This window comes from Lycium barbarum, chromosome 1 (genome assembly GCF_019175385.1).
Source record: "Lycium barbarum isolate Lr01 chromosome 1, ASM1917538v2, whole genome shotgun sequence".
Taxonomy (NCBI): domain Eukaryota; kingdom Viridiplantae; phylum Streptophyta; class Magnoliopsida; order Solanales; family Solanaceae; genus Lycium; species Lycium barbarum.
Window position 1 is genome coordinate 155,759,908 of NC_083337.1, and position 27,196 is coordinate 155,787,103.

Below are 27,196 nucleotides of genomic sequence, written 5' to 3' on the forward strand. Positions count from 1 at the left end.
TTCAAGCATATACAAATAAGTACTATATTCCCTTTTCGGATTTTAAAAAAATATTTTCCTTCCATTTGCTACGAAAGTGTTAAGAACATATTTTTCTTTCATTGTAATTTCACAATCTTTTTAAATATTTTAAATCATTAATTATATTGATTACTACTCCCTTCGTCCCAATTTAAGCGGCACATTAAGAAATAAATAGAGACTTTTAAATCTTGTAGTCTTAAATTAGAAACGTGCACAATGTATTAAAATATACTTTAAATCTTTTGATTATAAACTTCGCATGATGTTTGAATTATTAACTTATTAAACACAGAAAGATGCACTCTCTTTAGGACATAACAAAAAGAAAAGTATGAGACTTAAATTGGGACCAAAAGAGTAAGTATTTTAACCCTAATATTACGAACCCCTTAATATAAGGTACTCCTCCGGTGAGTGTCACTTAGCCTTTATTATTTCGTTTTAAAAAAAATGTTCACTTGCCAAATAATTACTCTTTTACATTTATTCTTATTAAGTATTAAGTGACTAAATCTCAATATATATTTAATTAAAAATATTTTAATCAAATTAACTATTTTTGTTTAAGAGTTAGTATATCCCTTTTATAACGAGTATCCTTTTATTATCCCCTGATCTAGAGTAAAGACAGACGGCTATAAAACACAGTCCCACAATAACTATCCTAGGTAAAGTCCCACCCTAACATTCCTCCGGATCCTCGGATCTTGTCTCTTGTCACTTATAAAACCATCAACTCCAGTGTCCACTCTATTACTCAACAGAGAAAAAAACTCGTTCTTCGCTTACCCTATTTTCCTCTTCCCATTTATTTTATTATTTCTTTCCATTTATTTTCCTTCCCTTAGGTTAGTGTAATAATAATGGGTTCAGCTTTATTGTCGGATCTTGGTACAGAGATTGTAATTCCAATATGTGCTGTTATTGGAATTGTGTTTTCTCTAGTACAATGGTACCTTGTTTCGCTTGTTAAATTGTCGCCTGAACATGGAGAGAATAAGAAGAATGGATTTAATGATAGTTTGATTGAGGAAGAGGAAGGTATTAATGACCAGAATGTTGTTGTTAAGTGTGCCGACATACAGAATGCTATCTCTGAAGGTGAAAAAGTTAACTCTCTTTTAGATCTCTTTTCATTCTTTAAAGATCCATTTTCTTTGTCTTAGTTACTGCTCTATCATGTTTTTTTTTTTTTTTTTTAGTGTTTTGTCATGTCGTATTTGCTCTCGTTATTTTCTTTTTCGTACTGGTTTGAATTTTTGTCCTTGTACCGAGGGTTTATCGAAAACAACCTCTACCTTTCAAGTTAGGTAAGGTCTGCGTGGGCTCTACCCCGCAGACCCACTTTGTGAGATTTCACGGGGTATTTTGTTGTTGTTGGTTTTGACTTGGCATGGAGTTTAAGAAAGTAAAAAGTATTTTTCAATTTTGGGATCTTAAATTAAAGATATATAGAATGTACCAAAATGTCATTTAGGGCCTGTTTGGAAAGGCACCAGGTAATTGGAATTGGTGTAATTACTAGAATCCCAACGTTGTGGGATTCACTGGTATGTTGTTGTTGTTGTGTAATTTCTAGGGTAGTAATTACACAGCCTAGTAATATAACGACATGTTGTTTGGTTGCACAAGTGTAATTACACAGTCAGTTTAATTTAAAAATAAAATTTAATTATAAAAAATTTAAAATTAATATTTAAAAAATATTGCCTTTATAAATGATATTAAATTAGTTATTTAATAACACATTGTTTCTTGAAAATATATTAATTAATAATCATATATTTGTAACTAATATTGTAACAAAAATAATTGATGTATATTTTTCAAATTAATATTTAATTTTAATTAATTATAAAACTTAAAAGAAGATTTTTTTTGTGAGAACGTCATGGATTGGATGTTTGACAAAAAAGTAATATTAATAAATATAATGCCATAACATTATTCAAATGTTTGACACAAAAAATTCATCAAATGTAAGTTAAATATAAACATCATGCAATGTGAAAGCAAATAACTTAAAATTGGAAATATAACCTAAATTCAAAATTCAAAATCCAAAAGAAAAAGCTCAACATAACACTCTTATATCAAATTCCAACATTACATAAGTAAGTTCCAACGTAACTTGAGTAAATAATTCAAAAGAAAGGAAAAATATAAGTCTATAACCTCATTCACAATGAAATTCTACTTTAATAACGTCATTTGTTATATGTCAAGTTTGTTAATGGCTCATTCTTTCCAATATTAAGAGGTGTAGTTTCAAATATTAGAATAATAACACGGTTATGCTAAATGAATAAAATAAAAAAATAAAAAAATACGAGCAATTAAAATAATTAAAAAGTAAAAATAAAAAAGAAATTAAAATAATAGAAATAAAAAAATATTAAAAATCAAAATAAAAAATAAATTAAAAATAAAAAGAAATTAAAGTAAAAAAATAAACAAACTAAAAAGTAATCCTGTAATTACAGGATGTAATTACACCCAATTCTCAGCCCCCCTTGAGAATGTGATTACACCCTGTCAATTACACCCAATTCACCCTAACTGTGTAATTACTTGGTCAAACAAACAGGCCAAACTGTGTAATTACACCCAATTACACCCAATTCCAATTACCTGGGTGGCTTTCCAAACGGGCTCTTAATCTTGTGGTCTTAAACATGTCATGTGAAAAGTTGAAATGAAAGAGTTGCCAAAAAAGTAACGAGAGTTTCTTTTTGAAACTGCCAAAAAAGTAAAGAGAGTTTCTTTTTTAAACAGACTAAAAAGGAAAGTAAACAAACAAACTAAAAAATAGCTTTTCTTTTCCTACTCAAAGGTCTTTTATGGAGCTACAGCTAAGCGTCTTAGCTAGTAAAGTGTTGAAAATGAAAGGAAGTGCTAAATTTTTTATGTGTGCTTCTTTTCTCTTAGTTCAGGGGCTGTGGCTTTCGCTGTGATTTAAATTCGATACGTTTATCGTGTCTTTTTATTTAGACCATAATTTAGGTAGTGTTTATTGATGAAATGAACATGTCTCTTTTTATAAGGTATAATTTTATTGATATTCTGGGGAAAAATAACCATATACAAGAGGTAAAATATACCAAAAAGTAGGAGAACCTACAAAATTTTGTTTTCTACAAATCAACTTGGTTTGAAATACATTTTGCGGGAAAAAGCTGGAGTAGCCACTTGACAATTGTCACCTATGGGTCTTGGGTTTATCATGATTAATGGCACGGCACGTCCGGCTACTATTTTGGATCTACCTTTATTAATCTTCACTAAAAATCATTAGCTTTGCCTGAAGTTTGTGAGAATGCAATAATGAATTCCACCCATGTGAGCACTCAGCCGTGTAGTTATATTCGAGAAATTGCTGCTGTGATGATATCTTCAGTAAAGCTTAGTGCTTTACGGGATAAATTATGGATTGCTATAATATTTGTAATTCTGCTTAGTTCTCATAGTATTATGTCGTCTGTCATCCTAGTAAACAATGTTATGGGTGTATACTTTTCATTTTGCTAAACTAACCATTTCATTAAGTTTTGGAACAGACGTTTGGTCTATTATTAAAGCATTGGTTGAGCATGTAGCAAAACATGCTATAGATGTTATTGCTGTCTCAATTCTGTTTGCTATCTCCAAATCTTTCAGAAAAAATCTTCATCATTTGTTGATGTGGCCTTGGTGCTATCGTCTTGACTTAACACTAACCTTTTTTCGTCCATTATGCTATTTCTCTGCTTCTCTTAGTTGGTTCAGTGTAAGTACTGTTAATGCCTCATTTAAGGTGTGCTTAAACCTTGATAGTTAGCTCAGCCTCAGTGCTGTTATCTGCGTGTCCATACCACACGATGAAATATTGTATGATTGTCTTTCCCTTGTCTCCCTTATTTTTCAGTAGCTTCCCTTTGTCCCCCGTTTTCTCTCTTTACTCAAACATAAGCATTTGTGTAAATTAATCATCTTGGCTAGACATGAAATCTTTTGAGTTAGTATCTAGTGCTAATGTGATTTGCTTATTGTGGCAGGGGCAACATCCTTCCTTTTCACCGAGTATCAGTATGTGGGTATCTTCATGGTTGCTTTTGCAGTCTTGATCTTCCTTTTCCTTGGCTCTGTTGAAGGCTTCAGCACCAAGAGCCAGCCATGCACTTACAACAAGGAGAAGATGTGCAAGCCAGCCCTTGCTACGGCCATCTTCAGCACAATATCCTTCTTGCTTGGTGCTGTCACTTCAGTTGTTTCTGGTTTTCTTGGGATGAAAATAGCAACATATGCGAACGCAAGGACAACTTTGGAAGCCAGAAAAGGTGTCGGTAAAGCTTTTATTACTGCATTCAGATCTGGTGCTGTAATGGGTTTTCTCCTTGCTGCCAATGGCCTCTTGGTGCTTTATATTACAATTAATCTCTTTAAGCTATATTATGGTGATGACTGGGAGGGCCTTTTTGAGGCAATTACTGGCTATGGGCTTGGTGGATCTTCCATGGCTCTTTTTGGTAGAGTTGGTGGTGGCATTTACACCAAGGCCGCTGATGTTGGTGCTGACCTTGTCGGGAAGGTCGAAAGGAACATCCCAGAAGATGATCCCAGAAATCCTGCTGTAAGTTCACGGCTGCTTCAGGTGTAACTTCTGATATCCAGAACAGAACTTGTCTGATACTATACCTTACATATCTTTGCAGGTGATTGCTGACAATGTTGGTGATAATGTTGGGGACATTGCTGGAATGGGTTCTGATCTTTTTGGCTCATACGCGGAATCATCTTGTGCTGCTCTTGTTGTGGCTTCTATCTCGTCTTTTGGAATTAATCATGATTTCACTGCAATGTGTTATCCCCTGCTCATAAGTTCGATGGGAATCCTTGTTTGTTTGATAACCACCCTTTTTGCTACTGACTTCTTCGAAATTAAAGCTGTCAAGGAAATTGAACCAGCCTTGAAGAACCAGCTTATTATCTCAACTGCTCTTATGACAGTGGGAATTGCAATTGTGACTTGGACTTGTCTTCCATCTTCCTTTACCATCTTCAATTTTGGCACGCAAAAGGTTGTAAAGAACTGGTAAGTGTCAAGTTCTTGTTGTAAACATTTTTTGCTTTGCATTAGATGACAATCTCCAAATGTGGCTGGATCAGGGCTTACATTTTCAATTTCCATTTCTTTTCTGATGTTTTGACCTTTGTTGTGTGCTTGGTTTCTAAATTTTACGCAGTGTGATTGTCTTTTTTCAGTAGAATCAGTATTGAACAATTAGTGTATGTTGTTATTGCACAGGCAACTGTTTCTATGCGTGGCTATTGGTCTCTGGGCTGGACTTATCATTGGATTTGTCACAGAGTACTACACTAGCAATGCTTACAGGTGAAAATTTGTAGTTTGTCTTACAGTTACCAATTTAAAAAATAAAAATAAAAATAAATTAGTAGTTTGTCTTCATAATGTGATTTTATGTTCTTGTTTTGGTGATGTAACTTTGTCTTATGTTTGTTCTCCCATTGTTCCTATTGCAGCCCTGTCCAAGATGTAGCTGATTCCTGCAGGACTGGAGCTGCAACCAATGTTATTTTTGGCCTTGCTCTTGGCTACAAATCTGTCATCATTCCTATCTTTGCCATTGCAATAGCTATCTTTGTCAGTTTTTCTTTTGCTGCCATGTATGGTATAGCTGTTGCTGCTCTTGGAATGTTGAGTACCATTGCTACTGGATTGGCCATTGATGCGTATGGACCTATCAGTGACAATGCTGGAGGTATAGCTGAGATGGCTGGCATGAGCCACCGGATCCGTGAAAGAACTGATGCCCTTGATGCAGCTGGAAACACCACTGCTGCTATTGGAAAGGTTTGTTTCTCTCTTATTTGTTTTGCTTTCCTTTCTGTGAGCGTATCTAGATCCTTCTGTAGACATATTGCTTGTGCATATTTAAGCATATGTATGGATCACAATCTTGTCATAATGATGCAGGTTCCAATTGCCCCTTAAACTTGCCAGTAAATTTCACTGGAGAACACGTGAATCTGAACCAAAACTGTCTAATAGGAACACTTTGTCACGTGCTTAGGTGCTCAATTGATAAAAGTCGTAGTTCGAGTGTCTAAATGAAATTTAGTGGCAAGTTTAAGGGGATGTTGATGTATTAAGCCTTTTCTTTTTGGTTAAATCATTTTTTTTTTTTTTTGGCAACACTACTATTATGATTAGATTTTCGCCTTTGCATTCTCACAATCAAAGCTTATTCAACACTCTCCTTTTAGCTAACCCAGTATGGGGTCTTTCTTTCTAGGGATTTGCCATTGGATCTGCTGCACTTGTATCCCTGGCCCTGTTTGGTGCTTTTGTGAGTCGGGCTGCAATTACAACAGTCGATGTGTTGACCCCCGAGGTCTTCATTGGTTTGATTGTTGGTGCCATGCTTCCATACTGGTTCTCTGCCATGACCATGAAGAGTGTCGGTTCTGCCGCTCTGAAGATGGTTGAGGAAGTTCGCCGACAATTTAACACCATTCCTGGTCTTATGGAGGGCCTTGCCAAGCCTGATTACGCCACTTGTGTTAAGATCTCGACTGACGCATCTATTAAGGAAATGATTCCCCCTGGTGCTCTCGTCATGCTTACGCCCCTCATAGTTGGGATTTTCTTCGGAGTAGAGACTCTTTCTGGCGTTCTTGCTGGTGCTTTGGTTTCTGGTGTTCAGGTATCATTGATTCAACCTTCTTTAACATGTAGATTTCATTTTCTGTCTGAGTTGGCTGTAAAATGTGCTCCTATCTGTCTCATTTGTAGATTGCAATATCTGCATCAAACACCGGTGGTGCATGGGACAATGCCAAGAAGTATATCGAGGTAAAAGAAAATACGTCTATATACTGATTTTTTTTTTTTTTTTGATATTTTATCAGACACTCCTAGTCTTCTAACTACCGAGTCTGTGCCAGGCTGGTGCTTCGGAGCATGCAAAGTCCCTTGGCCCAAAGGGTTCCGAATGCCACAAGGCTGCGGTTATTGGTGACACCATTGGTGACCCTCTGAAGGATACTTCAGGTCCATCAATATCCTAATCAAGCTGATGGCAGTAGAGTCACTTGTCTTTGCTCCATTCTTTGCAACACATGGTGGTATACTTTTCAAGATTTTCTAAGTTGAGAGGCCCCTATGGTATTTCCATTTGTCACCAACCTTTCTGCTCTGATTTCCCCAAGCATGGGATTTCTAAGTTAGTTCTTAGCTTAGTCACAGGTTTAGTTTGAAAATGATGACGACGACGACAGCTAGTTAATTTACTTTTGTGCTAGTCTTGAGGTGGTTTATTAGTTTTCCTTGGTAGACCTAGTTTTTTAGTTTTGTCTGTAACGTCATTATCCACGTTTAGTGCAACGTTGTACGTTTATTTTGTTACACAGCAAGATTTCATTTTTATAGCTTTCATTATGGTAGCTCTGGGCTTGTGTCACTATCCTTGCGTCTCTCTATCTCTCTGCTCACGCAGTATTTTACAATGTTGTTATTTGACTTAGCTTTTTTCCACGGAAAATTTATCATTGACAATATGAAGTATAAAGCCTAATATGCCTCCTGTTCTTTTAATTCGTTTCTTCTAATGCTGTTTCCTAGTTAAAACTTCATAATGGAATGCTTGAATGGACAAGTATTTGGACTTACTCTCTGAGATGATGTATTAGCTCATAATATCATAATTAGATCGGTTGAAGTTGTTATTAGAGAAAAATATTATTAAAAAAGTGATCTCAAGTAAAGAAATTCCAATTTGCAAACAAAAATATCGTTTGGGTAAAATTCCTTTGTTCCCCCAATTGGAGGCGCCTGCAGACTGTAGTCATAGTATCCATAACTTCCCATAATTATATTATTCCCTCGAGAAGAGAAATTCCTATGAAACATCAAATACTTATAAGAAGCACCCAACCACTTCTTGTCATGTTGGCCTAAATAACTTTTTGTATTTTTATTTTTTTCCTTTTCAATGACCATGGGGTTCAAATCAACTCTCCCATAGCACGACTAATTGCTGAGTTCCTGCTACCTCTCACCAGAGGATGTACCGGGTAATATGTCCACCAAAGCTGGGTAATATGTCCACCAAAGCTTGGACACTCTTGAGAGCTTTTGTTCTACTTTTTCTTCCCACAATATCAGGAATTGTTACAGGAAGAAAGATAATTGAAATAAGGTACTTTTGTATACTGAACAAGTTAAAATAGCTTGATTAGAGATTGACAGTGGAGAGATTCTAAAGGTAGCTAGCTTCCTTGGAGAGTTTTAGGAAGAATGAAGGTAGAAGATGGAAAAACACAACCAATTTCAAGCCACAAGGCCCAAAACCATTTTCTGCATTGGAAAATACAGCTTCGAATATATTTTGCTTCTAATAAACCTTTCATCCTCAGATAAAAGGTTATACTTCGAGACATTAACACCATCTCATTTCCGCTTAGGGCCAGTTTTAGTCTTGCAATCCTTTTAAAGTGGAGTCAGGAACTTCGATATATATGGCGAAAAAACGAGATGAAAAAAAATAAGAAAAGGATAACATAATGCAAAGACAAACACCCAAAATTCTGATCTTTCCTCAGATTTGGGTGACAGTTATCTAAGTAATTCCATGTAGGCTTGCAAAATATATACTCATGATGTAAAGGATATTCGAGCTTGGAAGTTGAGATAATCCAAAGAAGGGAAACAAGAAAATGTTAATGCTGCAACCTAAACTTGTAAACTGATGAAGGTCACAGTTTATAGCTATTAATGTGTCCTTTCTCCCTTTAAATGTGCTGTTGTGCGCATGTCAGAAAAGACCTTTCAAAAGGCCTTAAGAGTTTGATATTTTAGACTCTTACTTCTTTCTAGTAGGCTTTGAGCATCTTTTATAAGTAGACTGAAAACAGATTTATGAAGTCGGAAGGTAATGCAAATAATGCGCAGTGCACTTTTGCAATCTCTAATCCCGTGTGAATAAAGATCCAGACAAATAGGCACATGCTTGGTTTCCTTAATGAATCCACACCCAGATAATGAAAATCCAAACACAAATGAAGATATTCCTGGTCATTTAAGAAATGTGTCAGCCTGCTTTGTATTTATTAGATACACTTGAGGCACAAAGTTAACATGTATGCTGCAAAGTTTGTGCCTTGTCTTCCATTTAAGAAGATCATGGAAGCCATAATTCTTGAAAGACTGAGAGTGGAATATAGAACTACATTTATGTCAAAGTTACTGAATTTGGTCATAAGGTACAGAAATAAGCAAAATACATTTTGCGTATTACAAGTAAACAAATGAAAAGCGGAATCAAATCTCTCCACGATAACCTCCAGATCCAAAGTAGTCCCTCCTTGAATTCGCAATTTGCTGGCTTCTTTGGTGGTCTAGCTTGGGACAGTCACGGATACGATGACCAAGCCCACCACAATATGCACAACCCTTCACTCCACTTGCATCTGTGATGGCATCTATGTCATCCATGGGATCATTGAGCTCTGCAAGGACTGGAGGGATCCTTTGCTTTGCTTCTTGCAACAAGTGCTTTAGATCAAGCAGAGTTGTTTCGCTCTGGTTCTTGTTAATAAATGTGGTGGCGATTCCTGTTTTTCCACATCGTCCTGTTCGTCCAATCCTGTGCACGTAGTTTTCGATTTCTGCAGGCATATCATAGTTAATGACATGTTGAATATCAGGAAAATCCAGCCCCTTAGAGGCAACATCAGTGGCAACTAAAACATCTTTCTTCAATGCTTTGAAAGCTGCAATTGCATATTCTCTCTCTTCTTGATCCTTGCCTCCATGAACAGCCACAGCTTCAACTCCTTTTAAGAGCAAATACTCATGGATATCATCCACATCAGCCTTATTTTCACAGAAAACCAGAACAGGAGGTGGTGTCTTTTGCAAGCATTCGAGAAGGTAAACAATCTTGGCCTCCTGCTTCACATACTCCACTTCCTGAATCACATCGAGATTGGCTGCTCCAGCCCTGCCCACATTCACAATTACAGGTTTAACTAGTGCATTTCTTGCAAAGTTTTGGATCTTTGTAGGCATTGTAGCAGAAAATAGAAGAGTCTGTCTTTGAGCTTTGAAATGATCAAACACCTCCCTAATATCATCTTCAAAACCAAGATCTACTAATCTGTCTGCCTCATCTAGCGTCAAGTATCTGCAAGAAAGCAACAACATGGTAAGCACTCAAAATTCTCAAATAAAAGAATATGCAAGAATCATGAAATATTTCCCATGTACAAATGTAACTTACAGTATATATTAGCATTCCGAGAATTTGGGATAAGTTACCGATAAAAAATGTAAATTTGTTGTAAATAAATGCTTGTGACACATGCCTCTGACACACATTTTTTCTTTCGTTTAAGTATGTGAACACAAGTAACTGTAGGCCTGTGGCAACACTTAAAACACATAGTATAACAACATATTATGTGGAACACCCACTAACGTAGCAGGAAGCAAACACATGACAGTTGATAATAACACCATATGATTCCAAATGGTCGATTAATCAGAAGTTAAAAAAAAATTAACTAGCTCGTTTTGAATTCACTTTTAAGCAACACAACATTTATTGAACTACATCAGACAATACGTAAAAGTTCATTCCTCTTCGGCTTTTCATAAAATACTGATTTTGTTCAGCAGTCAGATGAATACTCGCGTTTTTCTGGGGGTGATTCCAGGTTAAAACAGAACATATAGAGAGCCTCCCAGATAAATATCAACTATAAAAATATGGTCCTTACCTGCAATTATCAAGGTTCATTTTCTTCTTAGCAAGCAGATCTTTCAGTCTTCCAGGAGTAGCAACAACAATATGAACTCCCCTCTTCACAACATCAACTTGGGTCTTCATATCAACTCCACCAATACATAGCAAAGGCCTCAACTCAGGATAACCATTCTCCCTCAGAGGTTCCAAAAACTCTTCAATAACTTCATATGTTTGTCTAGCAAGCTCTCTAGATGGACAAATAATCAAGCCAAATGGTCCTTCCCCAGGTGCAATTGGCATCATAACTTCTTCTTGCAATGCCACCATAATAAGCGGCAACACAAAAACTAATGTCTTACCTGAACCTGTGAAAGCTATGCCTATCATATCCCGACCTGATAAAATTACTGGAAGACCCTGCACTTGGATTGGCGTTGGCTGAACAATCCCCTTTGCTCTAAGTTTCTTCAAAATTGGTTCAGGGAACCTCATGTCCTTGAAGTTCTTGATTGGTGCAGTAATATCGTCCCCTTCCACGATGATATGCCACTGTTTACGAATGGCATCACAAGCTTTCTTTGAGTTCCGTCTAATGGCTAAGGGCGGTTTCCACCCAGTGCGCAAAGGCTCTGTATAAGTAATGCCCTTGGCTAATTCCCGAACAGACATCAACGTTTTCTTATCAGATAAATGCTCAATCATCTCCTTCTCTTGTTGAAACACTTGCTCAGCATGACTTATCTCCGGTTGCTCTTTCTTGAGCTGAGTTGCCTTCATAAGCAAACTCGGCTTAGCCTCAACTAGCTTTATTTTCTCCTCTTCCTCTTCAAATGCTTCAGATTTCCCCTTGCGCTGAAGGATCTTTTGCGCCTCAATTGCCCTGCGCTTTGCAACTGGTATATACTCAACATAATCATCCTCCTCTTGAACTTCCTACAAGCACAGTACTGAGTAAGAAGAGCTGAAATACTAAGCTAGCGTTTGGCCATAAATTTTGGATCAGATTCTGAAAATTTATCCTCAAAATATTTTCAAGTTCCAAAAACTAGCTCAAACCAGCTTTTGTCACTTCCACTCACAAATTCAATTTTTTTTTGAGTAAAATGCATGTCCAAACACGACTTCAAGTCCAAATAATCAGATATTGCTTCTTAGTACAACTCACCAAAGCTGATGCAACAAAATAGGTACGATCCATCACACACAGAGACCAGGAAAGTGTCAAAAATTGTTTTACAAGCTAAAAACGTACAATCTACCAAAGGACCCAAAATCAGAATAAACTACATAATAATATACTCTAATACACAATACAATTTGCAAAATCCCATAAAGTGTTTGAAGCAATCAAAATCAATTCTCAAAAAAAAAAAAAAAACAAATTTAAGATATCCCAAATGGGAAAAAATGCAATCTTTAACTAATAAGGTGAGAAAGCAAGAAGCTACATACCATATTTAAGTTGTCTGCCATCTGAGCAATAGCGAAAAAAAGTGGCTAATTTCAGGCTCGGTAATTGCTGGTGTACTGTTGTGTTAAGAGACAACGAGGTTCGTTCCTCGTAATGAGTTCTAATGAATCAATTCCAGGTATTTATAGGGCATGTCACTGAATTTAGGAACCAAGCAGATTGAATAAGCTGACATCTCTGGAAAAAAGGATTAATAAGCCGACCATGTTTTGGTTTGGGCTTTAATGGCCCAAAGTTGAACAGTTCGGACTTTCAAGTTTCAACAAACGGGGACTTAATTCGGCGCTGTCCCTTTGGAAATCAGAAGCATTGCAGGCTTCTGTGGGTTAACAAAACAAAAATGTTTTTCAAAGAAAGTAAATTAAAGCGGGGATTGACCTATATATACATAATAAGAAAAATATTTACGAAATATAATAAAAAATTTCAGTTTACAAAACATAATAATAGATTTCTTACAAAATATATACGAGATTTTCGCTCAAGTTTTTTTCTTAAAAAAGTCGTCCAAAATTTTGTGTTTGACATGTGTATATCTCGCTCAAAGCTTAAAAAGTTTGCTCAGAATTTTGTGTATGAAATGTGTATATTTGGTTCAAGGCTTAAAACATTCACTCATTTTGTGTATAAAAACAGTATGAATTATGTATATCTTGCTCAAGGCTTAGAATTTCGCTCACATTTTTTGTATATAACATTCATGTTAGGTTTCTGAAAAATTAATACAACTACAACAACATTGTATATCACATTCATACAATATTTAAGGCTTAAAAAACTCGCTCGAATTTTTGTGTATGAAATGTGTATATCTTGCTCAAGGATTAAAAAGTTCGCTCAAAATTTGTGCATGAAAACTATATTAAAAATTTTGCACACATATACACATTTCATACATGTTTCATACAGTTTTTATACATGAAAATTGACTGAATTTTTTAGCACTAAGCGAATTTTTTTAAAAAATAAAAAATATTTTTAAATAAATATTTTTTTTTAAATGAAGAGCCGTTATATTTTGTAAATAAGAAAAAGTATCATTATGTTTTGTAATAAAGAGTCTTAAGTAGGTAGTATATGTCATTTTCCCTAAATTAAAATACTTCCGAATAGTTCAAAAAATTAATATAACTCTTCTGTAAAATTATCTTTCTTTCAAAATTTCACATATTTTTCCTGCATAGTAATATAATTTGTAAGAGTTTCTTTTGCCTTATTCCATATTTTAAAACTATAAATAGCTATTTATGTTTTTTACTAATTTTCACCAGGTATGTTCTTTGAGCACCGGACGGTTCTTTTTTAAATTTTAAAATTAGTATATGCCCACGCTTCGCACAGTCATTTCAAAAAAAAATAAAAAAAAATCAATGCACAATTGAATATGAAGATTGTAGGGGTGATTTTTTCCTTCATAAATATAAATATGAAAAGTTACAAGGGTCCACAAATAATGGAATATGAAAGGTTACTCCCTCCAAATAAGAAAGAGTGTCCATTTACCCCTAGACAAAAATAAGTAATTTGATTAAACTGTCCCTAATTAAATCGACATTGAGATTTAATCATATAACACTTGATAGGGGTAAATCTGAAAAAATAAGGTTAATTCTTTCTTGATTTGATAAGTGAACACTCTTTTTGACTCAAGAAAAAAGGTTAATCTTTTTAATCCAGAGGGAGTATAAGAGAACAAACATCGTTGAGACTGTTTCATTCATTAGAGTGTGAATATTATGTTGGTATTTCTTTTTTATTGGTACCAAGTGACAATATTTATAGCTCAAGATAAGGGAAAAAACTGTCAAAACATGTTGGCTAACAGGGCCTTATACTGCTCCTCTACTTAGCCTGGCTACATAGCTCCATCTGCAAACTAACTATTACATTAATCAAGGGTAGAAGTTCATATTTTGTAATGCCTTTGCTAACTTAGTATTCATATTCGCTCCGCAAAAGATCTCCTGTATTATCAATCTTTGTGATCATGGCTGACCTTCTCTACTTGTCCTGAAAGATTCTATAATTCCTTTCTTGTCATATATTGTAAACAGTCCCTGTCAGTGACAACCTATAGATTGCAGCATTTGCATACTTCCCATTTTAGTTAAGCCGCAACCCATACCAGTTCTTCAGCCAAATGTCAAAACACCTCCAATAGACAGTGGTAATCATAGCTAAACCACAACTCAAAGAATGCACAATTAATGTGCAAGAAACATAAGATGTCAATAGTATTAAGATCAAGACTATCACATATACGAAAAATTAGTCTTTATACAGAAACATACTGACATAAGCTCAAAGAGCCTTGTGGAAAGTCGGAGAAAAAGTTCCCCAAAAGCCAAACAACCGAGGAGAGAAGGAAAGCAGTAGGAAACACCGCTGATTTTCTCAACGTATAGGCACATATAAATCATCAATATAAGGTTTAAAAATATCAGCTCAATTCAAACACCAAAAAAAAAAAAGTGAAAGGTGGAACAGGAAGGCATTTATGTGCTGATGTTGAAGAGCAACGATTAGGAATTTATCCATAAATCTTCAACTTTTAATTAGAGCAGATTTAATGCTAGTAAAATGCGGCTCTTTCCTTGCCAGAAACACGATGCAGCCTCGAGCAAAGTAAAGATAGAACTTGCAATTGGTGATATTGGGTAAACTTGTGAGTAGGTGAAACTTCCATCAATAAAAAGAAAAATAATGACCAACCATTGAAGAATTGCTAAAATTAAAGCTATTGTTATATTAATAGGAAGTTTAGTTTTTCATCTACTAAAAGCCTCCTTTACATCCATTTTCAACTGGTTTGCAAAATATACAAATTGAATACTACCGAAAGGAATATTCTGAAACTTTCCCACAAGAAAATTCATAGTACATCCTATAACGTAGCAGTAAAAGAGGTGTCAAGAAAACACGGGTAGATTAAAAAAGAAGTGATCTGAAGAGAGAAGGGAGGCAGCAAGGTGCGTCACTGGTTATGTTTTCATAAGAGGAATAGCATCGCGAGGGAGAGTAAAAATCCAGAGGCCACACTTTTTAGCATAATACAGGCCTTACTTTTAATCGAGACGTATTCAAAAAATATCTTAATCACTAAGAATAGAACTCTTCATTCCACCAGATGAAAACTTATTTATACCATCAAAATACGCACTAGAAAAAGGAATAAAAGGAAGTAAATTGGACAACAATTGTTACCCTTATTGATTAATGTTACACCAAAGAACGGAGATCATACAAATTAAACATGAGATAGGCCAAAGTAAGAATCAAATTCCTAGGGGATCAATAGAGATATATACATTCAAGAAAGTGCTGCACCCAAACATACAAAAGTGAAATTAGTAAACCTAAATTGAAGGAGAAGCATCAATTCATTCCAAGATTCTGAGTTTTTAATTAAACCTCTATTCCCGTAAAAATGCAAGTTACTGATCTACTAAATGGATGTAACTACTATTATATTTGCAGGAAAATACTCCATCTTTTTGCCATAACAAAGATGTAAAACTCAGAAAAAACTTCAGAAAACAGTTGACAAACCGAACATAGTGAGCACCCACCTTTTTAATTTCCAATATCACATGTTTTCACTCAATTGGGAGAAAAGGGAATAAGACATGTATATATATCTAAGACAAATCAACGGCGTAACAATAACACACATTAATAGTTATTTCCAAAAATTTAGAATAATATGCAAAATTCCTAAATCTCTAGTCTTGTAGCCCTTCAGGGTCAATAGATCACCTATTATTCAACCAATATATGTAAGGTACGTACTTCTTTTTGTCAATAGATCACAAATAAATTATTTAACTAATATATGTAATGTACATACTTCTTTTGTCTCCTTCGATTGGAGGGTGGATGCATGCGCAAAGTAGTGCTTTCGTCAGCCTCTCGCTTTTTCTAACACCGCCATAAATATAATCTTGCAGTTATACCTTCTTTTTGTCTTAGGTATCGCATAGTTTCCTTGCTTTACATTTCACTGTTCAGTTTCAACTAAACAAACTGTAAAATATTTAGATTTGGCTTTTTTGTCCCAAGAATTCCTAACAACTCCAATACATATCCATCTCCTTCAAACTTACTATTAAAGCTAAGTCTTAAACCTCCAAAAAATGGAATAACCAAAATAACAACATGAAATTAAACCATCATAATTTTAATCAGAGCAGCCCAATGCTTCTTTGATGTTAAGAATTGTAGAGCTCAAAAGGGAGTGAATAGTAGCCGCTGCCTCCATATTTTGCTGCTGGAACATTGAATCATTATTGATATTATTATCATTGGCAGAAACCAATAATTGAAAAGCCACTGTCAAAACTGAACCATTTGGTGTATTTCCAATACTGTCCCTATCCGCAGGGGGGCGACCATCCGGACTTATGATGAAACCTGAGGGCAATATTGAAAATTCGGTGCTGTCTTCTCCATTGATAATTGAAGTGACTGTTGGTAAATCTATAGGGGCATATATTAAAAAGGCTCCCATTTGATCAATGTTTGTCTCTTGTAGAACTAACATCATGTTCTCCTTTCGCACATAAGGCTGCATATTCATTGCAACAATTTAAGAAATATTAGTGTTAGCACTTAATGGTATCATTACAGGAAAAAAAAAATTATGACGGACAACTTCTGGCGCTAAATAGCAAAATTCGTGTCTAATTCCATTTAACAAAGGATTATCTACTGATTAATAGAAAATCTTGTTAGCTACGAGCTATTTAGCAATAGAGTATTGATGAATTTCGTAGCTAATTATTATTTTTTGTAGTGATGTGTGCATATATACACACCAAAGATAAGACAGGTGAAAATCGGCTATAATAGGCTAAAGTACATGATAATGTGATCAATATTTTCAAATTATCAGTTAAACGCAACAGAAGCTAGTCTTATTTTTGTGTTTTTATAGTTAATTGACTACACTCAAAAGTGAAATCGGACCATAGAAAATGCCTTTTGATTTAATAACCAAAGATTAAAAAGCCTAAAGGAAAAAAGATACAAGTTAGACATTTTGATATTTCTGCATTGCAATTAAAGATATGAGTCCAATCATAAGTTATTTAATTTGATTCTTGAGAAATACCATTACTTGATAATTTAACCAGAAGATAGAAACTACAAAAAAACATGACAAATACCTGAATGATTGTAATATAGTTTCCAGGAAAGTTTCCTGTTATTACTCGAGCTAACTCATTCACAGCATCCCCATTGGTCAAAACATCCCACTGGAAAAATCAAAATCACACAATAAACAAATTCATAATTTAGTCGTCAAAAATTAGTTCACGAGGTGAACATTGTCTAAATTATATAATACAAAAAAAAAAAAAAAATTGTAGAATTAATGCTAAGATTATAAAATGTAGATAACATAACATGAGCACCTAACATTAGCAGATAAAGTCGCCCTCAAGACTTTAACTTAATATCAAAATCACAGTACATTTAAAACTATGAGTTCTGATCTAATATTTGTTGATATTTTTGTGAGTTTCACATAGATATACTCAGCGTCGAAGATATTTGGACCGGATGAACCCGACATTCAGAATAAACCAAAAACACAATATGGTAGGCCAACATCAAGTAACTAAAAACAGAGATTAGTATGCCTGTGATATAGTTTTTTTATGAAAAAAAAAAAAACAAACATTATTTAGTCGATTTAATTTAATTCAAAAAATTAGCTAATGAAGCGAATACTATAGGACGTCTTTTAAGGAGACAATAACTCATTCCTCAACAGCAGTTAACTCAGTGGACTTCCACTTTTAAAAGTAGTTGGATGATTAGTAATTTTTTCACAGATAAATTTAGCTCATTGTGCTAACGAGGGACATAATTTAAAGAATGCTCTAAAAAGGCCATATGTATAAATATCCCACGAAAATGATGTCGCACCCAACTGAATACAGTACTAAAAGCTAGTTATGTTATAACAACTCTTGATCAAAAAAAAAAAAAAATGGTATAACAACTCATTTCCTCGACCATACCAAGCTGAAATTGCATTTGACTAAAATCATCAAAAACAAAATTTCACTAAATAAGGGTACTTTTATGGGTCGTATGGTTAAGAAACAAGTTATACATGAATTAATAATGCAAAAATTAATTTTTAGCGGAAATATGTATACCTGAGGTCTTGTTTTCTCATCTCTGAAGAAATTGAAAACAGTTTCAAATGAAAGAGGAAACCATAGGGAAGTAGCAGCAGTAACAATCACCCCTTTTGGTTGACTAATTTCTTCATTTTTTCTAATAGAAGTCTTGATTCCATTGTTGGTCAGCTCTGGCGAGGAAGGAAAATCTACTTTGTCTGACATGCTTAGGATTTCACAAAAACTCTTCACCATCCTTTGAGATATTTGCATCACATTTTTCCTACCTTCTGGATCATTAACCACTGGAAAAAATTAACAAGAAGAAAAATTATTTTGACTGATCAAATTAGGGCATATTTGGTGTGACGGAAGTCAATTTTCAGAGGACATTTGTTTTCAAGAAAATATCTTTATCTCTAGTGTTTGGTTGGAGAGTGAAAAATATTATTTTTAAAAAAAACTTTTGTTGAAGATTGATAATAATATTAGCATATCTGAAAGTGTTTTTGATGAGATTTCTGAGAGTTAAAGATAATATTAATGTCTGCGGATCGTTAAAGCGTTAATACGACTTAAAAATTGAGATAATTATGAAGAAAAACGACTCCTCCCCATCCCACAATACCCCCCCCCCCCCAACAAAAAAGTTGAGAGAAGTGATCAGTTTTCCCGCTCCTTTGGTTGGAAAATATTTTCGGGTAGTCAAACATTAGAAAATGACTAATTTTTTTGAAAAAAAAAAATCTTACGAAAATAATTCATCATACCTAACACACTCTTAAACAAAAAAGAACTTTAAAAAGGACATGTTTCAAGACAAAATTTGAAATATAGTTGCAAAGAAAAATGACTTCCGCCCGAAAATTAAAAAAAGTGATCATTTCCCGCAACTAAATATACTTTCTAACAGTCAAATATCAAAAAATAACTTGTTTTTTTCAAAAAAAAAAAAAAAATACTTCTTTTGTACCAAACACACTTTTATAGAAAAAGAATTCTTTAAAAAGAAGGCCATGTTTCAAATAAACAAAGAAAAAGGGATGGATTTGGACCCCTTCAATATTTTCTTTTTAAATTAAAGTCTCCTTGAGGTGACAGAAAATTTGACATAGCTTCCTACTTTATAAATTAAAATCTAAAACGTAAATCGATAATGAAGGAGACATAAAACCGAACCTCCTTCAAGCTCGTGGCTAGTGGGACATTTTTCCCCAATTGCAAAATTATATTTCTCACACATCCGTTGAAGTGTAATAATCCATCTCTTAGCACCATATGTTTGACGACCACACACTAATTCTCTGTAAATACGGTGAGTCTGATTTTTGTCATCTACTTGAACATGTTCAAGCCAAGTAACCTACAAGCCGAAAAAAAATCATCAATAGAACAAAATATTGAAATTTAAATGTCTTAATAATAACAACACAAAAAGAGAGGCAATAGACAAAATGTTAAAGAAACTGAACGTTAGATATAACTCAATCACAAAAGCTTATTACTAAAAACACAAAAAATTCTCGATTCTACCAGAAATTGGCTAATCGAGACGTTTCCAATGGACTTGAGGTACTATAATTTAATACCATATAACCTTGTGTCTAGGTTTGAACTTTTGAAGCATAGACAACATAACGTGCGGGGGTTCAACATTGCTAAACAAAGAATAGACATAGGTTTGACACTGATAGCATGCTACAAATTATGAATAAGGCCGTTGAGGATTGTCTAAGACTATACATGAAGAAAACAAATCATTTTCTAAACCAATATGGGGACACTTAACCAGGCTTTGTTGCATGCCAACTCTAAATATTTGAAGCGTGAACAATATAACATGGGGATTCAAAATTGGATAAATCCAGAATAAAGATGGGTCTGACTCATACCATATTAAGAAAATAGACATCATGAGATAGGCATTGCTCAACTCATTCTCTTAACCAGTAGAAATATCTGGTACGAGTAAATTATTACCTATGTAACATAACCTTTGAAAAATAAGTTACATATAAATGGTGATATATATAGAGAAATGAGCAGCAATATTCTTACCTGACTTTTCCCATTGCCTAAATCTTGAATTATACAACCAGAAGGAAACTTCCAATAAGAAGGTCCACCACTTTGAATCTCTCTGAATATATCATATGAAACATCCACCATTATCCATGTTGTTGGATCAATTTGTCTACAACAACGTATGAAGAAAAAATCTCTAGCTCCCACAAGAGGAGATAAAATATGCAATTTTTGATACATCTGTTTCAAGAACCAAAAAAAAAAAAAAAATCATTTTATATGCTGTATATTGATGTATATTGACTTCCTAACGAAAAAGATAAAAGATGGATTACTTTTACCAATTGTATAGAGTCTCCAAGATTACCAGTATCAAAAACTTCAATAGTCCTAGCTTTTGTGACCATAGTAGGAAACATGTTCATCCATTTGATCTGCATATACAAAATCAATAATTAAGTATATGATTAACGATTAAACATTAACAACAACAACAATAACCATTAAACTTCAAAATTCCAAGCAATTCGAGTAGGCTATATGAGTACTCGTTAATCATGATGTTCCGTTTAAACTTATCTTAATCCAATATTGCTGAGGATAAAATTTTAAAACCTCCTATATTTTCTACTAATATATAAATCGGATTAAAAGAATTATGAAAATTCATGCCTAAAGTTAATATACTACAATGAGTAATATTTAATCTGAAGTACCAATTGGTACCGCCTATATATATATATATATATATATATATTCCATTGTATATCCCTTTTTTTATTAGAGTTGCATGTATTCCAAGAAATTATAATGCAATTTCCTAGGTAAATCCCACATCCACAAAAGGGTAAAATTCAAAAATAGCCATTTTCCGGGCATGTAACTGAGAAACAACCACAGATTCAAAATTAATTGAAAATTGCCAATTTTCGGGATCCATGACAGTGTGTTAGATTTCAAAAAAATCAAGACTGTCCTTGAGTTGCAAATTTTCAACGAATTCTCAAACATTGTTCTAACTTTTAAAAAAATCAGTCCTAAAAATGGCTAGTCCGAATAATTTTGACTTGGCGAAACACATGAGAGAGTTAGGTGTATAAAGAAGCAAGTCTTAGACCCCAGTGACACGTTCTAAAACCGTAACCGTCTGGGTACAAAGAGGACAAATATTACTCGTGAACTGAGCCGTTATTTATGAAAATGTTCAAGAAATTTTAAACACTTACCGGATCAAGAAAATTTTGGATCAACTCAATTGCAGTCATTGACACAACCCCAGAATCCTTTGATGATTCAATTCGAGCACTTGACGATTTATAAGGTTGATGTAAATTTGAAAACATTTTCTCATAACTATCACGATGAATAGAATACGTAACACCATTCGGTGATTTTATCCAAAGTGGCTCATCCACTTGCAAAACCGTAACAATTTCATCCATTGCAGCAACAACGATCTCAAGAATAATTGATCTCTCCCCATTATCATGATGAAATTCAGAATTTTCTTGTGGTGATGGAGTGATTATTGGAATATTATTAATATCTATTGAATTTTCTCGAACATTATTACTATTATTATTATTAGTATCTTGATGAGGAGGAGGATATCCAATGGGAGAGTCCCTTATATTTTGGCTGAACAAACTTTCATCAGATGAATTTGATGAAGATCCAAGAGTAGTATTTTGTGGTGCCAATTTTGAATTCATCTCAAAAGACTTTCCAACAGCACTTGAGATGAGATTGGATATTCGTTCGTGCTGCAAAAAAATAATATTGTTAATTGAAAATGCCATGAATGCTAACGAACCAAAGCTAACGAAAAGGGTGAGCCCATACATAAATGTGATTAGATGAGGATATATATATATATATATATATATATATATATATATATATATATATATATATATATATATATAATACACCAGTGATGGAGAAGAGGCGGATCCAAGATTTAAACTTGATTGGTTCGACCTTTAAGGGATCGTTCAGAACAAAGTTATCTTGAAATTATATTCTATATTCTCGGGATTATAATACCACATCCAATATGAGATAATATAGTACCAAGAGTTTGGTATAAAATTTATACCGATGTTAGTTAATAGTCATAACCAAAAACTAGATATATATAATTCCAAATTTTGTATCAGAATTGGCATTCTAATCTCGGTAATGGAGTGACCCCTAAAGTATTTAGCACTCAACTTATTGTACTTATAAAATTATGAATTTAGATCTAACATTTGTTCAAGCTTTGTCGGTTTTAACATATATATCTTAATACTAGATTCGGATGAACCCGAGGCTTATAAGATGCATCCACCCGTGAAACAGGGTTCATCTGTAGTCTGCAACTAGTATTTTCGAGGTGGAACATAGATATATATGTTAAAATCGACTAAAAGTTCAACAAAGTGTTAGACATGACCCCTCATTGCAAAGTATAATGAATTATGTACTAAAAATCTTGAAGGTCAAATCAATCCATCAATTTTAAATTATGAATTCGCCTTTGTCTCTTGTTATAATTCTTATGTAAATGTACCGTCGGTCAAACTTAATTACCGGTAGTAGCCTATATATATCACCCAAAGGTATTGGGCTATAATTTTCCCGTAGTATTTTTTGTCAAGCAAAATAAATTAACTAACTAAAAACCAAACAAGAATAAACAAAAGATTTACCTCATTTCTCAATTGTTGATTTGCTATTTTCATCTTTTCTAGATTTTGTTTCCTTTCTTCTTCTCCAATGGGTGAACCATCACAACGTGGGCAAATAATATTTTTCAATGCCTCTCTCATTGCCATATTCTCACAATGGTATCTTTCATTTTCTGTTCGAAGAGTATTGTAGCCTGATCTTTCACTTAGTGCCTGATAAAATATATATACACATAAAAGCAATTAATTAATAACATCAATCTATAGATAAATAAAGTTGGATTATGAGCTAACTAAATATTTTTTGTCAATTAACCGACATTTTATTATTCGGCAGGTAGTAAACTGTATAGAATCAGAGCATTCCAACAACCTGGCTGCTCATCTCAGGTCTCCTATCCGTAAAGCTAACTAAATGTTGAAATAGAGTAAAACTAATAGTTCTTGGAAATAACAGTTTTAAAAGGATGTGTGACAATTATTTTCTCCCTCCACCTTTCTTAAAAGTTCAAATTATATCTTTAATTTTAACATGCATTTTCTTCCTCATATGCAATTTATTATTTGAAAGATTTCTATATGGGTGAAAAAATTATGCCATAAAAATATGATTTAGTTTGGGCGGATTTGGCTTTGTCATGTTTTCATGGTGGATCAACTTGGGCCCAACTCTCAGCATGTCTAAAAGTTTGGCTGATTTAGACTAAATATGTAACTCAAATAGAGTAACATTTGTCAAAACATTTATTAATTTTCTTGCTTGAGATGTTAGATATAGCCGCAATGAAAAAAATTATTACTATATATGCTAACTAAGCAAATTACAAGAAAACAAAGAAAGAAAATAAAATTTGGTTACAGTTGGAAAATTGGGTTGTGCTCAATTTAACCCCAGCTCAGCCAAAATAACTTATTAAATCTTAATTTGCCAGAGTTAATTCTAAACATCCCCCCCCCCCCCCCCCCCCCACCCCGCCCAATTTGACATTCCAAATTTCCGTTCATACATCAAAGAATCCAGAGAGGAAAAACCATTAGTCCTAGCTGTAAAATCATATCTCCTTTGACTTGAACGGAAAAATATTTAAATTCCCAAAATCTAGTAGAAATATAAATTTATGTCCATTTAATAAGATTCCTTGCTAAGTTATGGAACTTCTTATAGAGTTCATGTATTTTAAATAATGTTACATGATTATATCACCACTTTTAATGAGAGGCAGCTCAATCAAATTGTTGACTGAATGAAAACAAAATTTTAATGAAAACCCTTACACTTTTGAAATAAAATTCATATATCAATGAAGCAAAGGGATTATTTTTATCTATAAATCAATTCGACAGGACAAAAAGATTGATTTAGGAAAATAGGATTGAAATTAAAAAGTGAAATCATCAATAATAGGAACAAAATCAACATGGAGGAAACAAATCAAACACGAAAGATGAAAAAATTACTTTGATTTAGTTACACATTCGAGCAACTACAACCAAATCTGGAAAAGTAATTCTTTTTGGGCCTAATGCAAGAGATTCAATTGCCTTGCTATGGAGCCGGCCCTACTTTTAATTAATCAATTTTTTCTAAATTATTGCAAATTTAATGAAAATAAATACTAATTCGTCATCAAGTATTAATTAATTTTAATTAAATTAATAGAAAATGGACTAATTAAATTCACCTTTGTTTGAGTCCTTTTGTTTTGAAACCAAAACTTGACTTGCTTAGGGTCAAGCCCTACTTCCCTACTCAGCTGACTTCGTTGGTTCTCATCTGGATGTGGATATTCCTTGAAAAATCTTCATTCCAAGATTCCCCAGGGAAAAAAAAAAAGACACCATCACTATTAACCATTTAAAAAAAAAAAAAAAAAAAAAAAATGAAAGGACTTTATATACCCCGAAAAAATATAGTGAGTCTGGTAAGTAACCCTTCATCCTTATAGGATGTCTCGTGTTTGAGCTATGGAAATGAAGCCACCTACGGTAAGGAGCATTATCCTCAATGTGGAGTTTCCAACGAAAATCTAGATTAGTCGGTCCTAAAGCGGGTACCAAATACTAAGTGAAAAACGAAAATTATCATGGAATGAGGAAGAGATGAAAAGAAACTCATCCTCTAATAAAAAAACGTTGGCTTTTCACTCAGTGATCGGTAACCTCATGGAGCCTCGACTAATCCGGATTCACATCGCAAAAGATCCACTAAAGAGGGAAGTGACCCTTACTAGAGAATTTTTCATACCCAAGGCTCAAACCTGAGATCTCTAGTTAATGGTAGAGGAATCTTAATGACAACCATGAAGAGACCTTTTTTTTTTTTTTTTTTGTTCCCACCCTGTGTCCGATACCTACATTGGAGCCCGACTATATTCAGATTCGCATCAGGTAAGGCCTATTTATGAGGGAAGTGCTCCCTACCAAGGGTTTTTCATACCCAGGGCTCGAACCCGAGACTTCTAGTTATGGGCCTCATCCACTGCACACACATCCTTTGGTGCTATGAACAAACCGTTACATGTGTAAAAGATGCATATACATGGTAGATCAATCATCCAAATAAACTATTTTTTGAACCATTTTAGCAACTCAATCTTAAAAATTGAATAACAAAATAAAACATATAGATGTATTTCGACACACTTATAAAGAACAAAAGATAAATAGAAAAGACAGGAAATGAATAAGAATTAACATAAATGCACAAAAACGCATGTAGAAAACAAATTATTCACTTAGAAAAATGACAACATTTTCTTATACCAATCTTTAAAAAAAAAAAAAAAAAAAAAAAAAAAAAAGAGAGAGAGAGAGAAATTGACCATATATGAAGGTGCAAGTTTTCTTTTTTGTAATAAAATTAATCTTACATTTCAAGTTGCTGAATTTGTTCCATAGTGTGCCTTTGCCTTTTTGATTTTCTTTTAGAGCTCCATGATTCTCCAGCATATTCTTCCCTAGAATCTGCCATTTTTTGCTAATTTTTGTTCCAAAAATAAATAAAAGAGAAGTAGTGTTAGATATTTTTACACAATCCATATTATATGAAACAGTAAAAATAGAACAAAGATAAGAGAGAATTCTATACACCTTTGATTGATGAATAGAGACAGAAAGAAAAGAAAGAAATATTATATGTTCAGAGTAAGTGGTCTTTTATATCGTAGAAAAAAGTTGACAAAACATATGACACACGCCGAATCTGATATACTGAAGATTCGGGGAAAATCAGATTTTACAAAGTGTAAACACAAGATAAGAATTGTGATATGTTTTTTGTGTTTCTTTGATTTCACCAAATTCTGATTTTGGGAGCAGTATATAGGCTTTGCTATTTATGTATTGTCTGTAGAGGTGGAATTTTTTTCCATATTTGTATAATCCGCCCAATCCTGCCGTGATTGACCCGTATTCAACCACTCAGTTTTTTAATATGAGTTAACCCGATTTTTATTTAACTGGTTGATAACGTCCAAATCCACTCTTCAAAGAGAAAGTGTACATAGTCGTCGTAATATAATTTACCCAAGTATGAGTCGGGATCGAATCCACAGGGAACAATATAAAGGATATTAAGAAAGTAAAGGATTTATCACCAACTAAGCTAAGCCAAACACTTTTTCAATTTTTGATTGTTTGATTTATAAACTAACAAAGATAAAACTAACTAGAAAACATGTAAAATGATCAATGGCCACAAATATGGATATAAGGGAAATTACTCTCAAGTAACGATCCAATTTATTTTACGATTTTACAACTAAGAGAGAGTTCTACATGTAATTAAACATGGGATACGTAGATTTATCAAAAGCCTCTCGACCTAATTGATAAATGTCATTACTAAGGTTTCTCAAGCTTTAGAATGTAGAATATGTGAACACCCATTTTATTTCAAGTTAGCTTTCCTATCTCTAACTCAAGCTATTAGATGATCCTTGCTATCTAACTCTTTTCCTAACTTTTACTTTCTTTCTCAAGCAAAGGAAAAGTATTCAGGCACAAATAATGTTGGCCACCATTAAAAGTCATTAAAGCTTGAAGAGCCTCTAGGCTTAGGGTTGGGTCTTGGAACATCGAGACACTGACGTGGAAGTCTATAGAGTTGGCGAAGATAGAGGAAGA

General features: G+C 33.8%; 2 protein-coding genes and 1 pseudogene across 4 annotated transcripts; 1 reads left to right on the top strand and 2 right to left on the bottom strand.

Annotated features, from left to right (window-relative positions):
• Positions 1-761: 761 nt before the first annotated feature.
• Positions 762-7,487, top strand: LOC132598830 (pyrophosphate-energized vacuolar membrane proton pump-like; annotated as a pseudogene).
• Positions 7,488-9,218: 1,731 nt separating this feature from the next.
• On the bottom strand, positions 9,219-12,444 carry LOC132598838 (DEAD-box ATP-dependent RNA helicase 35-like). The gene is made up of 3 exons (XM_060311957.1): positions 12,225-12,444; positions 10,804-11,705; positions 9,219-10,208 (listed from the first exon to the last, which is right to left on the bottom strand). Exons 1-3 carry the CDS (start codon positions 12,243-12,245, stop codon positions 9,344-9,346), a joined length of 1,788 nt encoding a protein of 595 aa, XP_060167940.1. The 5' UTR covers positions 12,246-12,444; the 3' UTR covers positions 9,219-9,343.
• Positions 12,445-14,060: 1,616 nt separating this feature from the next.
• LOC132598847 (homeobox-leucine zipper protein ROC8-like) lies at positions 14,061-26,391 on the bottom strand. 3 transcript variants are annotated; one of them, XM_060311967.1, is made up of 11 exons: positions 26,162-26,391; positions 25,942-26,048; positions 24,754-24,871; positions 23,093-23,284; positions 21,626-22,162; positions 20,735-20,833; positions 20,433-20,639; positions 19,554-19,737; positions 18,411-18,679; positions 17,409-17,498; positions 14,062-16,807 (listed from the first exon to the last, which is right to left on the bottom strand). In XM_060311967.1, the coding sequence occupies exons 2-11, from the start codon at positions 26,040-26,042 to the stop codon at positions 16,421-16,423; spliced, it is 2,184 nt and encodes a 727-aa protein (XP_060167950.1). In that variant the 5' UTR covers positions 26,043-26,048; positions 26,162-26,391; the 3' UTR covers positions 14,062-16,420. The 3 variants fall into 3 exon arrangements, with proteins under 3 accessions (XP_060167965.1, XP_060167950.1, XP_060167957.1); XM_060311974.1 differs by having other exon boundaries at positions 20,741-20,833; positions 26,162-26,390; XM_060311982.1 differs by lacking the exons at positions 24,754-24,871; positions 26,162-26,391 and having other exon boundaries at positions 14,061-16,807.
• Positions 26,392-27,196: the final 805 nt, after the last annotated feature.